A 16,234-nucleotide genomic window follows, 5' to 3' on the forward strand; every position below is an offset into this window, starting at 1 on the left:
TAAAATCTCAGTATGGCCCAAAGCTAGAAGAGCTGATCAATTGAGTGTGATTCAGGTCTGGTTGTGAGCATACTTGCATTCCTTTAAAAATTTAGTCCTTGACTTTACTTGCTATTTTTTGGATGCTAAGGCTGTTGATGGAGAAGAGGTATTATAGCATAAAATTAATAGAAGAAAATAAAACAGGCAAAACAAGAGTGACACCTGAAGTAGAAGGCTGGAAAGTAAAAGAGGAAAACGTTCAAAGCCTAGCTTCTAATAGTGATTTAAAAATAGATACAACAGTTACCTTAGTCAAATAGCTGTGACAGTTATTCTAGAGCTTTCATAAGTTGGGAATGATGATGCCTGTGTTTTATTTTTTGGGGAGGGGAGGGAGAAGAGGCGTCTAATTTCTTTACTTCTACCCCCATTCTTCCTGGCTTTGTAAAAGATTACAGCTTTAATTTCAGATCCTGCATGTATCTCTGTGTGGGTGGATTCTTGCACCTCCAGAAACTCATTGCAGGGTGCTTGTTGAACCAGGAAATGCCATTGCTGTTTTGTTAATGTCCTTTTGTGTTGTATGCTAAAGCATATTCTGTATAATGCTAAAAACACTGACCCCCTCCTGCACCTCCCCTTGTCAAAAGAAAGCTGCGAAAGCTGCAAATGCTAAAATGAGTGCAGTTTGAGGTGTGCCCCTCACTGAAAAGTTAAAGTTACGTATAAGTCAACTACAATGGATTTCAAGGTTAAAATTCTTTTGTATCTCATGTTGGTAATCTGACGGTCTTAATGTATACTAAAATGCACTTTAAATGTACTTGGTACCCCAAAATCAGTGATACCATTAGTACTGTCTATATTATGCCTAAACAGCATTAGTTGAAGCGAAGTCCTAAAAGAAAGCAGAACAACTTCTCCCCACCCCAAAAAAACCCTTAAATTTTCCTCGTCATGTTTTCTGAATGCTGTTTTGTGTGCAGACACAAAGGGAGTATTTTGAAGAAACAGAAGAAAATATTGACCAAGTCAAAGATCTGTATTGAAGAATGGATTAAATAAATGTTTGTGAGTTATAAGAACCAAACAACAAAAATATTTTTCTTTCCAGAAACATTCCATCCTATTTTGATCATCAACAATAAAGCAGAAAACAACAATGAAGCTATTGAATGTGGAATGCCAATTGCAATCCAAGAAAAATGACAGTAACTAAATAATGCAAATGTCTTTGGAAAAAAAAAAAATATTTTAATTATCTGGATCATTAGAATTCCAAATGTTTTCTAAACTCGAAGGTAATTTTTTAAAACTTAAGTTCCAAAAGAAGAAAATAAATTCTGTTGACCAAATACGAATGTGTGATAAGTAACTTTCTCTTAAAACTTAGGGAGTTTTAATAGTAACTTCAAGTGTTAAAAGAAATTGAATTGCTTCAGTTTAGCACTGCAGGCTAGACACTGAGATGTTTCATAGATTCTCCAAATACTGTTATTAAGCTTGATGTGCTGGAGAATATCATGTGTTAGGTAGAATCAAGATTGAATCCCAAAGGTACATCCTTAAACTGTATAATCAGATTCCCATTTCAATGTCACTTTTATCCTTCAAAGAATAGGTGCTTGTTTCAGTGATGATTTGTCATTAAAATCATGTCAAAATGTCTTAAAATGTTGTTGAAACTCTACACAAACTCACAGCACACACAGGGCTAATTATGGATGCCATCTGTTTATTTTTACAAAGCTTTTTTCTTAAAGACCGAAGCATCTTCTTGTTCTGATAAGCCACAAGATTGTTGTAATGACTAAATGTTTTCGTTAATGCTAGTGTAGTTAAAGGAAGAGGAGTGGTTTGGTCGCTGACCTTTTCCTCTGTCACAGAATGTATGTAGTATGACATCTCACGATAGAGAAACCATTGCGAAGTGTGTTTTCCGAAGATATTTTGGCCCTTGGAACACAAATATTTTATAATGGCAGTTCTGTCGTAATTCCTAGATGGCAAGTCTTAACAGCTGTCTCTGTGTGAAGAACATGCTTTCAGCGTGCCTGTCTTTTACTTCATCTATATGGTGCCACCTTCCTGTCTATGGGTGCCTTTTTTTTTTTACTGTACTATGTCTAGTTAAAGGTTTTTTAAAGTTAACGAATGTGTACATTTATATCCCCGTTTCAAGGAAAAAAGCGTGTGTGCGCATATGCGTGCACACGTGTGCATGCTTGTACGCACATGCCGGGGTTAGCGTGAACGACGGGTATTCCCATGGCAGCATCATCCAAAGCCGTTAGCAGCAATTTGCTGAGAGCACAGAGTGACTCTGCTGGTCCAGCCCAGCTATTGTGCATGCTAAGCACTAAACAGATAAGTCTGGAGGGGGGGGAAAAATTGAAGGATCCATCTGCTCATTTCTGCTACACTGCGCTGATGCAAGATTACGCTAATCTGGTTGCTTGTCAGGACAGGTTAGTGAAAGCAGGCGAATGGGTGAGATTTAGGGTAGGCTAGTTCTTTGGAAAATTGTAAGCAGCTCCTGTATGTGCCATGTTAAGTGTAGCAGAATGGGCTGATTACCAGCTACTTGGAGATTTTTGGTTAAAATATATTTATGGCTACAGTGCGAGTCTTCTCAAAACAAAATCAAATGGGGAAACCTTCCAAACAAAGAAAAATTGGCTCGTCATCACCAAGTGCTTTTGAATCTCTAAAATAAATGGGGAACCCCTCCCCCACGCAAACCCTCAACCCCTCCTAGGTGTTATCTGTAGTTTTCCTTTTGTATTCTGTTCCTAGTTATTGTAATATGGTAATTATTTTATTTTTGGGCGTTTCCCTGCAAAGATGATGGTTGCTAGATGTTGTCAAGTAGAAATATTTGTGGGAAAAAGACCAAGATGGGAGCATATTCTTTGTCAGTTCTTTGGCTGGTCTAATTCCTTGTTTATCTGTGTTTGTTTACAGAATGTGTTATTTTTCTTTTTGGTTGTTTTAGTTACCTACTGACTGACAGTTCTTGACCTTGCAGGTTGAACATCCTGTCACAGAATGCATTACCGGTCTGGACTTAGTCCAAGAAATGATCCGTGTTGCTAAGGGTTACCCTCTCAGGCACAAACAGGCTGATATTCCCATCAACGGCTGGGCGGTTGAATGTCGAGTTTATGCTGAGGTAAATGAGTGGTAATGGGGAGGAGGGTAGGTGCTTGAGTTGTGGAGTAATAATACCCAGGTGTGGATGGATGCCAAGGTGAAGTCAAGGAATATTGTATGAAAGCCCCGATTTAGATTATGTACCACAAATGGTTAATGAGCTTTTGTAGAATTGTAGAATTTTTATTTTTGTTTAATTCAAAATACATGTTTTTCCGCATACCTTTTTTCTGAAAAGCAAAATTAAAAGTGGTAAAAGCAATAACTAAGGCATATTTCTAAGGACATTTGCTACATGTCCTGTTCGCATTTAATGATGCAGGGCTGGAGTTACTTGATGTAGCTAACTAGTGTTTCCAGGTTTCTTAACTTGTGTGCTTTCAACTGTCTTTTTAAGACAACAAATTTTAATTCAGTGGCTTACAGAATTTTTGTTGTTGTACTAAAACGTTTGAATAGGTTGGTGAAAAAGCAAGTTACATCTTCTGAAACTACAGTTTATAGGACAAACTTTCAAAGTGCATTCCAAGACAATAGCTTTATAATTATGGTATGACTCTCCATCTCACCTTAAAGCTTACTAAAATACAAAACCCATTTTCAAGCATGTTTAGGTAATGCCTTTTTGCTGTCATTTTTGATAAATGAAAATCAAGATTGGTTGATTAAAAATGTTGCTTAGCTTCACTTTGAGGAACATTTTAGGTAACTGTGCTTTTCAGAAATAATTCAGCACCTTGAGATGTTTTTTCCCTCACTTAACTATTGTGGCTTTTGTGACACAGGGCATCTTGGTTTTTTCTTTCTTTTCATGACGTGCATGTAATCTTCAGTGTGCTCCACTGATTACAAGTTACACGAACTATTTTGATAAAGAATAAATATTTGCCCAGTGATTGGCATGGAAGCTATTCTGAGTATGAGTAGGTTTTATCCTGGAGTAACTGATGCTTGGGCTTTTTTTTTTTTTTGTTCAACTTAGATTCCCTCACATTTATAGGTAAGTAATGGATCCAACTACGTTGCCTTGAGTTTGGTTATTCTGTAGGCCATATATTTATTTGCTGTCCTATTCATTTTATATTGGTATTGCATTATGTAGGAGATTTCCAAAGACATAAAGGCCAGCTTGATTTATTAAGACAATTGAATTTCTAACTGCTCTTTTTATGTCCGAAATTTTTTTTCCTTGTACTCTCTTCTCAACTCCATCCTTCTGAATACATTCCCATCCTTCTACCAAGGCACAATATAGGAAAACAAAAATGTCATCTTTGTATATTTTGGTGGTATACAGTAGCTATGTGCAGATCCTGCTTTTTGACTGCAGTGCAAGAGAATTTATGATTCCAGCTCTTTATTTGGAGTCAAGGGGTAGGTGGATGAAGAAATGTACTTCAGTACAAGTAATTCTGGGGAAGAAAACAAAGTTACTCCAGCAGTGATTTCTGTTAGACTTCAAGCTTTTTAATGTTATCTTCTCTGTATCTGTAAAAGCTCAATGCTTTCTCATGGTGAATTTTATTTCAGGACCCCTACAAATCTTTTGGCCTGCCATCCATTGGTAAACTGTCTCAGTATCAGGAACCATTGCACGTGCCAAGTGTAAGTAACTTGGTTTTGTTTTTCATAGGTGCTGTTTCTATTATAGAGAGACTAAGTACTCAGCAGCTTTGTAAATCGGGCCTTTTTTCCAGATATTTGCTGGGGGGGACAGGACATGGCAATACTTACTTGTGCAAGTTGAAAAACTGCTTAAAAAGGTACAGTTCCAAACTGGGTTTAAAATGTTCAAATTGGGTATAACAGGAAACCATTATATATTGAAATATTTTATGTTCTGTAACTTTCAGCTTATGTTTTTAAAACACAGCTTTAGTAAAAATACCATGGTGATTAGAAAGGACAGCGAAATGTTGAGTCAGCTCTTTAAGCACAGAGAACAGGGGATACCAGTGAGAAACTGCCAGTGCTTTCTGTTTAGCTTTGTAGACTTTAAAAAGAAAATTTGTTGCAGTGATTATTACTTGTTTTAAGATACAGAGTAACTGTATGGAATGGCTGTTTAACAAACAGTGTTTTCTGCTATGTGTAAAGAACAAGGACACCGCCTTTCCGTAAAATTAAGGTAGTCTAAGTCATAAGTGCGCATATACATGACACTGTGTCAGTTAGTGGGATGACAAGGCTGTACCATCTGTGAATACAATTATTCAGTCTGATTGCATGCATGGAAAAGAGTGAAAGATTACAGGAGGAATCTTAAATGTGGAGATGTTATTGGATATATGATTTATTTAGCTTCTTAAATTGTTTTTGCCCGTGTACTTTCTGAAGGGACCTGACCCTTTCTGGTCTTCAAGGCTTCACGCTGTGTTCAAAGCCTGAAAGCAGAAAAAAATTGTGAAGATCTAAAAAGCATTATGTGATCTTAAAAAGGAGATGAGGGGGGGAAAAAAGGTATCATTGGATGTATCTAAATTTTTTTAATGAAACAAAGAGTGTATTTAATAAGAATTTATAATGAATACTCCAGTGGTTGTTAGAAGTTTTCACCATGTTGTAATAGCTAACAGGATGTCAAACATTTTGCCCTTGCAAGTTTTTGCAATTTGCAATTTTCCAAACGTGAGACCTGTTGAAAGTACAAGTGATAATGGACAAACTATACCCCCTACAGTCTTTGTCCCACCAAATCTTTCTTCAATTAATGCTGCAGCAGGAGTTTTATGTAATAACATTTGCGCTTGTGAGCCATCCATACAAAGAAAAAACAATTAAAATGCCTTAAATGTTCTGCTTACTGCTGTTATTTGCTTGTGTGAATGTTGCATGTCAGCTAAATGGACCACGGAATAGATGAAGTGATTGGGTGCAGGAGAGTGCACACTAAGCTTTGTCTATCATTATTGCTGGGAGCAATCAAATTGATGCCAGCAGGACAGTAGACGCGTTGACAGCTGTAATTATGTATCTCCATGGTGATCACTTTTGGCCTGTCATGGAGGCCCATGAGTCCCCTCCCTTGCAAGTGTTTAATCAGATTGGGCTGTCACTTGTCAGGTAGACGGGGTGGGCTGGGAGTTGTGCTTAGGCGGAGAGGTGAATTGAAAATGAAGGGTGGGAGATGCCTGATCGCTTCACGTGGTCCATCGTGGTACGGAAGAAAGAAATTTTAATTACGCTGGAGGCTTCAGAGCAATGGTTTGAGAAGCTCATATGGAGTGTCTAGGCTGTTCTCTTTCTGTTTACTTCTATTGGCGTATTAAAAATAGAACAGCTATTTTTCTGTAGACACTCATGGTTTGGTGTCTTAATACATATTTTCTGCCACTGTGAAACTAATTTCTCTCCTGAGAATGTCATGCCGCTAAGAACAAAATTAATGCGACTAAAAAAGTTCAACGTTACAGGCCCATTGTGCCACAGTTTTTCTGCATTTTAGATTTTAGAATTGTCAACAAGTTGGCTTAATAAAAATTAGCAGTCTTGTAGTGTGTCACAGCGAGTTCAGCTTACGAGTAGTGTATTGCCAAATGCATTTTCAATGCATTTATTCTGTGTCTCAAGTTAGCTCCGATTTTCTACCTGTGCACCTGTGTCAGCTGCTCAAGCTGGTGTGCGTGGCTGCAAGAGGTTTTTTTTTCTTAGCCATAGATAGGAGTATACTGGCTATTTTTGTGTCATGTAGTCTATAATTTTCTTAGAACATGGTACTTCTAAATACCAAATTTTTTTCATCTTTGATAATGACGCTTAAGATAGATAACCACAAAAACCTATGTTATGGTAGCGAGCATTCATGTTCAATGCTCTTACATGACTGCAAATGTACTGCCATATCTGGAGAGCTCTAGCATTGCTCTTTGCCAGTACGATAGTCAGGCTGGTCTTTCAATGGCTCTTACCAGAAAGAGAAACCTCAGACTCTGATATGGCAAAGAATTGAGAAATACTAGAACCTGTATGTGTTGGTAAGTGGAATTGGATGCACTAATGGTTCATTGCAGGACAGGGACATAAATTGTGCTGTTTTTCCTTTTAAGCTAGTTTTAATGTTTCCATTTACTGTTGTCCTAGTGTAGTAACACATAATGGTAGTACAACAGCAATAAAAGTGTTGGGGGTGTAATGCCAACAAGCTGTAGGGTACAGAAGGATCTTGAACCATAGCTTTTCTTTGGTATTTTAAATACTGTGTAAAAGAAAGGAAATATGTTAAGCAGCAGTAAATGCTAGAGGTCTAAAGTATTGCTATTATTTATCAAGTTAAGCACATTCTAGCAACTATCTGTTGAACTAGGGTTTCTTTTTCATGCAATATTCATCAAGTTCTGTCACACCATATAGTTCATAAAATCACCTACTGTTACCAGGCTCTGAAAATGTAAGCACCACAGAGAGAATTGAAGATGGTAAATGTATTTCTCTTCTGCTGTTGTTTTTTAAGTCATCTTGAGTTTCTTTTATGAAAATTAAGCTTCTACAGAGGACTCCAGATTTTTTTTTAAAAGGAAATTATGCTGTAGTTCTTGCTTGTGTTTTTAAAGAATTTTCAATTCTCACTGTTTTTCAGTGAGAACAAAAAAAGTGAACAAAAAATTATTTGTTTTTCAGGATATTGTACTCTAGGAAAAGGTGTAAATTGTATAGTGGTATGTATGTTGTGTATCAACAGAAACATAGAGCAGGTGGAGCATGTAGTCAGTAGCCTCAGAAGCCTTACATTAACTCTAAGGTCTGACTAACCTGCTTACTCTGGGTCTGAATTATGCACCTTTCATGGGTTTTTTCTTTGTCAAAATATGATAAACATGCATAAATACTTACACGCACATGTATGCGGATATAAAGCACCCCTGAACACTTGTATGTAATTGCTTGATAGGTGCTACTTTGGAGACAAAGGTCACAGTATAATTCAAGTATGCGTGGAGTGTGTGTATCATACCTTCACGTCTTACATATGTATTTATTGTATACTACAAAAAACCATTGTGGGCAAGGGATTTATATGGGGCTGAGTAGGTAAATTAATTTTCTCTAATTTGAATGTGAGTTTGTATGCATTGGCTTTATATATAGGCAGGCATCCTGGGAGGAAGGATGGTTTAGCAGTTACAAGAAGGGGAGCTAGGAAATACCTGTGTGTTTCTTCAATAATCAGACATGTCTGAACTACCGTCTCGTCAGTAGCTAATGTTAAATGTACCTGATATGCGTAGTGGGGGGCCTAGTTAAGCGTAGAAAAGCACATTCAGATAAGGTGATAAAAATGCTACAAAAGTGCTACTACCTTTACATATGAATAAATATGCCTTACAAATAAACATAAATATATAAGTATAAACGTAGGAATGCAAATATATGAATAAGTTTATGCTTGTCTTAAAAAGAACATAACATCAGAAAACCTGGTCAGACAGTGTTTCTTACTGAAGAAAGTGAGTACACCTGCTAGGGTATCTTTTTATGTCATTTGGATAATAAAGTCATCATCATGCCCTCATGTGGATTCTGTAGACAAGAGGTTCTACATGTGGTCCCTTGATAATTGCCTAAATTAAAATATTAAAGGCCTAACAGCCGTTGTGTTGACCTTTTTCTGCCTTGCTGCAGACAGATGAGCTGCTGTTTATTACAAAGGTTCCTTCCCACAGGTGAAGATTTAAGTGAGATTCCAGGACCCTCTTTCCCACCCCCTTTACAATGCAGTATATCGGAGCCCTGCTGCTTCAGCAGCTTTGATTAGAGCCTTCCATCCTTATGATCCTCAGGATGTGTTTATCACTCTCGAGTTATTTTGATTAGTTTTTAAGAAATATTTCAGATTCCAGTGCTCAAAAGCAGCAATTTAATAAATATTTATTCCCCAGAAATTGCTCATTTGAAAAGTTTTATATGGCTAACCTCATTGCTACAGTGATGAAATCAAACTGAGAGATGAAAACAAGAATCAGCAATATACTAACTAACTTGTTGGCTGGTTAACAGCAATCAGCCTCTTCAAAAGAAATTTTTGAACTTGTGTTGTTTTTTTCGGTGGATATTGCAGAATCAGAGCTTTAATTGGGGCTGTGTCCTTACAAAGCAAAGCCATGGAAAAAAGCTGTGTAAACATTAAAGCCTCAGGGGAACAGCAGCAACAGAAAAAAAAATGTTTTACAGTTGAGAGGGTGAGGCAAAGAAGGAAAGTGTTACAGACATGAAAACCACAGGATCAGTAGTCCTGCAGAGCTGATAAGCAGAGCTCCAAAGTTCCTGCTGAATGCTCCCTACTTGTATTCCTACTGGAGCCCTTGGAAGGGCTGTAGTGGCACATGGGGGGACGTGGTTACATATAGATGCAGAGAGGATGTGATTATAAGGGGCATCCTTTATGCCAGATATCAGCCAGAAGAATAATTACAACTGTATTTTATTACAGGGATTAAATCAGAGTTGGATATGTTCAGAGTTGAAGTTTAGAGTGTGTAAGACAACCTAAATTGTTAGATCAAATTTAATGTGTTTACTGCACATTCTAGGAGAACAAAAGAGAATTTTGACTATCAATGGAAGATTGCAATCACGTTTTCTTTTAAAGGAGAAAATAACCTGCAAGTATTTTTCCTGGTGGAGGAAGAAGCTCACCTTCCCCCCGCCCAGCTTCTCTGAAAACAAATAATTATTCTAGTTCTTCAAGTGGAAAAAACGTACATGAGCTTCGTGGATGTTATGTTTTAAGCCTGCCAGGTAGATTTGATCTCATGTTGAAATATTTGTTTTCCAATATATAATTATTTTTGCTTCTTATTTTTTGAAGGTACGTGTTGACAGTGGCATACAACAAGGAAGTGATATTAGCATTTATTATGATCCTATGATCTCAAAAGTGAGTTGATGATTATTTTTCAATATTCTAAAGGTATGAAACACTGATTTTATACACAGACCTTTTAAAGGAGAGGGAGTGTATTAAAGGATTCGTAAATTAGTATTTTAAAGGTGCTAGGCATAACATGCCTCAAGGAAATATGAAAGAAGTGTAGGAAGATGTGCAGTAGAGGTTATTTAGTGTCACTTCTAAACAAAATTTTTTATCATTTGACACCATAATTATTTGTCTTGCAGTTTCTGGTTATTAAAAGGTTTCTGATTTAAACAGAAGCCATTACTTTCAGACTTCGGCACTGCCGTGCTCTCTCTTCATGTAACCTAGGTAGAACTTTGAATAATTCTGGCTTCCAAAAAGAAGCCGTGAAAGGAGTGGTTGATAGTGTCTCTTAGTATTAGTTCTTATTCATCAGTAATGTATTGGTAAAATGAAAATGTGACATTGTAGTCAGAGTTCAGTTGTCAAAAAAATTCACAGTTAAATCTTAGCAGTCAGTTGGGCATTAGAAGTCAGGAGAGTCAACTAGACTAGAGTCAATATTGAACTTCTGCTCTAATTTTCTGTGTGCCTAAAGAAGGAGAGCGAGCTTGTTTAGGTGCTTTAAGTTGGATGAAGCAAAAGTGATTGGCCTTCTTTCATTGAATGGGTTGAGATCTTACTTTTCTCTTGATGTTTTAGAGTGCCTCTGAAGCACAGATACACTAATGTGTGAGAAATGTTTTTGTGACTGCAGAAGTTCTGCAAACCATTTTCATTTTAAATGCTATTCAGAATCTAGAAACAAACATTATCTCACTTCTAGGTAACTTAAATACTTTTTTTTTCCCCCAGCTGATTACCTATGGCTCTAATAGAGCTGAAGCACTGAAAAGAATGGAAGAAGCTTTGGACAATTACGTAATTCGAGGTAACTACAGAAACTTAGGTTCCTAGGCTGCCATCTATTTCAAGAAAACAGCTTGAAAATGTAGTAATTAGCAAATTAGCTTCTTAAGTGCAAATTAAAACAGGAAAAGCTTGTGTTAATTAAGCTGAGAAGATACATCAAATCTAAAGACTTCACTTTTTTCTCCATTGTATTTGCTTGAATATTATGAAATAAATTTTTAAATAATTTCCTTACACTCTAAGAGTTTTTACAAAATGGTAGCATATTGTTCATTTATTATGTTGTGGAGGGGAAAAAAAGGTCGCTATACTAAGAAATTTAAAGTAGTTGCTATTTTATAGTAGTTTAATACACTGATTATGGACAAATAATATCACAATGCAATATTTAATTGTCTGTGTGTATAAATATATATTTCTTATTTTCAAGGTAGTTGTTTAAGTTTTGGTGGATACAGATGTAGGCTGATGATCAGAATGTGTTTCAGCTCTTGTTGACTGATTGCCAAGGAGAAGTAGCTGTCCTAGCCTTTCCAAGGAGTAGGAGTGAATCAACCATGACCAGCTTAATGCCTTTTAAGTTTTAGAGAGGGACGTCATAGTTTGGGTAGGAGAAACCTTTAGGTCTTCCTCTGTATCTTACGGAAAACAGGAAGGAAAAATCATAGGAGAGGGAAAAAAAGCCATATTTCTTATCCTTTTTTTTTCTCCTGGGGATGATTAGGGAGGGGAACTGTAATGTGGCAAAAAAATCTTCATTTTACCCCTTAACTCTGTGGGTGTCTGGGGGATTTTTTTTTTTCATTACTAGCCAGTATACTTGAAGAGCTGGGTTAGGCAGGAAGGAAACTTTTGGAGGATTTACTGCCTTTGTTCGTTGTTTTGGTTGCTGGGCAGGTTGTTCCATGGTTTGAGATGGGAGAAAGACTTGGAAAACTCATTTGATTCCTCCTCTGAATGGCTGGGAGGAAGAGCAGGAGAGACCTTATGTAGCAGACAATCATATGAGTGTTTCTGTAAAACTTGGTTTGGCTTTAACACTTTCTGCTGAATACTACAGATGCCATGTCAGACTAGAAAGATTTATCTATGCAGGGGAAAATAAGTATCCCTCTATCACAGTGTAGCTAGATAGGTGGTAGGATTAGCCATTGTAAATGAACTGCATAACTCTGAAGTGGATTTATACTGGTGCAACTTGAGCCATTAGACTATTGCAGTACAATGTGCTGATGTAACCCCCTGCTGTATATCAGCTGAGTAAATTTATATCAGGGAGAAATTTATAACACTACAGCTAGACTGATGAGAAGGTTTGTGGTTTTTTTGGGTTTGGTTTTTTTGTTGTTTTTAATGGAGACAGGCTCTGGATTCAAACCCAGTTTGAATTAATAGAAAATTATGCTAGAAGGATTATAGCTAATGAGAATATTGGAATTGTGTGCGGAGCATGGTCTTTTATTGTGTGCTATAATATGGGACAGAACATAATTGTTCTTAGGTGTTTTACACAGATGTATCCTTTGTAGGTTCATACCTGATATCTCTGTAGTATTTCTACCTGTGAAAAAGCTCTTTCATCTAAAAACATTGAAAGAGGTAATAAATGAACTTACAGGGTGGGGGGTGGGAAATGCATTTTTTAGAGTATTGCAAAGGATAAATTCTAGTTTACCACAGGTTTCAAAAGTAGATTAATTTCTAGAATGCTTTTTCAGTTGCAATGCACAGTTGTTTCCATTTGAAAACCAACAGGATTTTTGTGTCACTTTATACAGCTGCTAGTTTCTTCTTAGGGTTTATTTAAAACATGACATTCATGGATATTAAAGTATTTATTGTATTTTATTATTAATATTAAATTATTTCTCTTGCCTAGCATGAATGGTGCTTAATAGAGCAGTTTGGAGAAACTATCCTGTCTCTAATGTTCTGAACTGCATTGACATGTACAGAACTCCTTGTTTGGAGGAATTGTCTCTAGTAAGTTCAAGTAGGCCTAACAGGTGATGCAGAACTAGTAATATATTGGTATTTAAATGGACAAAAATAATGAAACATCAGAAAAGTAAAAGCAATTTAATGCATTTTTTTCTAAAATGGTTGTTTATGTGTTTGCTCTTAAATGTTACATGCTATGTAAAACAACATTAAACCACCTTGATCTTCTGTGAAAGTGCCTCACTTGGAGTATTCTCCATAATTGAGTCATTAGTAGTAAAAGATACAGAATAGATTTTTACCTAGCTTTGAAGTTACTTGGTTTTATATTTGAATAGTGAGTCTGTACATAACTACTTAGAGATCACCACAGTCTTCCTGAATAGTGAGCTCCATATTCCTATTTCTGAAACAATCCTCCACACCAGTTTCCTTGGAAGCAGCTTTTATGTTTGCTTTGTGTTTTAGACAGTGCATTTTTCCCTGTAAGTAACAAGCCTCTTCTGAGTTACAAAGCATTTTAGCTAAGCACTACCAGCTGAAGTCAGTGTGAATTGTACTGATAATATGCACTCTGAGAATTTAGATTTAAATTCCTAAGAATTGCAACATTTCTGTAAGCAAAAATGCTCGTTCACTTACATAGGGTGGGAATGGGATGGGGTGACTGGGTAACAGGTCAAGGACCATCTGATGGATAGCCTAGGGACTGCTAATGGAGGATGGAGCCTTTTCCATCACTTCTGTGTCACCAGTTCAAGGCAAGCAAAAGTTGGTAAGGACTTTTAGTCGCTAATATTTTGATGGTTGCCTGCTGACCTGCGTGAAATCAGTGGTCTCTATCTAGTTCCTAGAAGACAAATGTCCTCTTGGAAGAAAAGCCACCATATAATGTTATTCATAGTAGTCCCAGCAGAGCATCCAGAGACTGAAGTGGCACCATGACCTTCCAGGAGGTGACTTATCCAGGCTGGGTTGAGGCATGCCGACGGTGTGAAGTGCAAGGATGACTTCTGCTGTTCCTTGTCTACTGGCTGTGTGAGCAGACATTCAGCTTCTGCTGCTGTGGCTTTAGGATATCCAAGAATTACCCATTCCCTTAGCTCCATTCCACTTACAGGGAACAAGTCCTCAGGCTACAGTCTTTATTGACTTGTTTTCTAGGATGGGATAGTACCTGACCTGGAATCCATGGTTCAGCTGTCCCTCCCAGTTCCATCTGCCTGGAAACATCACGAAGGACATTAAATTAGTTAAATTTAAAAAAAATGTAATCTAATACTTGCAAAGAAAGCAGACTTATGCAAAATCAGAGTAAACAATATTTTAAGCAACCAAGACTGCATCATATAATGACTGTAATAGCAGTATCTTGATTATAAATGCTGAACAAATCCAATTGTGATATTTGCAACAATGCTTTGGCCTGAAAATTCCTATTGCTGTAACATTTTATTACAACTTGGGCTGGTGACAACTGCACACACTGAAATAAGAAATTCTACAGTCTGTTTGTTGGTAGATGCTAACAATGTGACTAACTCAAGATCTATTCAGTGTGGTCATGGGAATATAATCCGCATCATACTTCCTGTGTAATACCTGCAGTGTTATTAATGGGAGCACGTGAAAGTCTAGGATAGCACTTCTGAGTAGTGGATTGGATTAAATGATCTCCTAAGGTCCTTTACAGTATAAATTATACTGATAGGAACTGACTCCTCTGAGAATTGATCTGAATTCAAAATCTCAGTTGAGACTTCTGAATGAGGAAGGGGCTAATTAGGTAACATTTTTATCTGTGGGTCTTCCAGTATAGTTCAGGGATTATTAATGTTCAAGGTCTAATCCAGATCTGTCTCAAGCAGATACACTTTTCATTTTATCCAGTGGTTACTGGAGAATTTGTGAACACTGAAAAGTTCAAGATGTCGGTCAAGCACAGAGGCACTGTTGCTCATTGGGATGAGGTGTGAGTTGTTTCCTGTGAGCTTGTGCTGTTGTTAAGTAGTTAATCTTTCCCTATTTTTATGCCCCTTTTCTTCAGAAACATAAGGTTTTGTTACTACTTTTAATTTGAAAACCAGAAATAAGGTATTGGAAGAATGCCTTTCAGTGTGTCTACTGTATGTGTAAACACAATGTGTGATTTCCCCCTTCTCAGTTTTGCTAAGATTTTAGCATGTGTTTGTCATGTAATTTATGATGCTGGGTAATCTGTTCATTTAAAGGTGTATATAAACCCCAGTACAAAGTTCTAGAAAGCTTATGTATGAAAATTGTTTTTCTTTATTTAAAATAAATGGACATATTTATGCAGCAAGTAGAACTGATTGTCAGTTCGCCAGAGGTCTGATTGGGCAGATAGCTCATATCCCTGAGTGCAGAGACTCCTCTAATCTTTCCTTTGACCTCTGTTTGCTTTTCATCTTCCCTGCTGATTCAAACAGAAAGCAGTAACATGAAATTAACAGTCGACTTTACACAAAGACTGTTATCTGTTGAGATCCTGCTTGCTGTGGAGAGAGAGAAATGTAGTAGACCATTTGGGAGAAAGAAGAGTGGAAAAAGGAGTGTCTGAGGAAAGGGTAAGCAGCAGGTAGAGCAAGAAGGAATAGAAATGAGGGGGAAATAAGGGAGCCACTGACTGGGGGGGGATCTTCCAGCATGGGGTAAAAGAGCAATCATAGAAAAGAAAATGGAGAAGTGGTAAACAGGTGTGGTGAATGTTTGAGGGGAATGGGAATGTAGAAGCTAACTCTGAAATGAATGGAGACCTGCCAGAAAAGTGGCAGCAGAAATTGTTGTCTTGAGTTTTTGCAGCTGTAAACACACTAATTGGGAGGAAAAAGAGTACTGAGCTTAGTATTGTGGAGAAGGTTTTCTGAGAGAAAGCGCCCAACAAGAACACTCCACTTAAAATGCTAAAATTAATCATATACTTCAAGGAAATTAATTTTTAGGTACAAAGGTTTTCACAATAAACTTTAATTAAATCCAACTGTTACCAATTACTGAATGATTTTGTCTTTTATATATTAACTTAAAAGATACTTCTCAATGGCAGTGATACTGGTAAGTCTTATAGTCTCTTGTATTCTGATCCCATGCAGGTATGCAAGTGTGCTTATTGTATTGCTAACAAAACAATCTGTGTGTCTAAGCCAATTTTCCTGCAAAAGGCATGTAATGTCCGTTTTTAAAAAAGAACGAAACAGACCTTGTTTTCCTGGTTGTGCTTTAAACAAGTGCTGCAACAGCTCAAGCAACTGAACTGTGGATTCTCCCCTTTGCACAGCAAAGGAAACAGGGCCTGAGAGTTCTCCAAAAGTCTCTGTGTTGTCTGACCCTTTGCAACAGAGAGAGAGCAGGTCTTATGAGGAGCAGCTGAGG

General features: G+C 37.2%; 1 protein-coding gene across 2 annotated transcripts in view; it reads left to right on the forward strand.

The window, feature by feature from the left end:
• The window catches only part of PCCA (propionyl-CoA carboxylase subunit alpha), a 293,304-nt gene that overhangs the window by 125,445 nt on the left and 151,625 nt on the right, over positions 1–16,234 (forward strand). Inside the window, exons 13-16 of one of the 2 annotated variants that reach the window (XM_075090133.1) lie at positions 3,011–3,154; positions 4,666–4,740; positions 9,941–10,009; positions 10,844–10,919. In XM_075090133.1, the coding sequence (XP_074946234.1) occupies positions 3,011–3,154; positions 4,666–4,740; positions 9,941–10,009; positions 10,844–10,919 (364 nt within the window). The remainder of the gene's footprint in view (positions 1–3,010; positions 3,155–4,665; positions 4,741–9,940; positions 10,010–10,843; positions 10,920–16,234) is intronic. The other variant, XM_075090123.1, reaches the window with a different exon arrangement.

Source organism: Phalacrocorax aristotelis, chromosome 1, assembly GCF_949628215.1.
Source record: "Phalacrocorax aristotelis chromosome 1, bGulAri2.1, whole genome shotgun sequence".
NCBI lineage: Eukaryota > Metazoa > Chordata > Aves > Suliformes > Phalacrocoracidae > Phalacrocorax > Phalacrocorax aristotelis.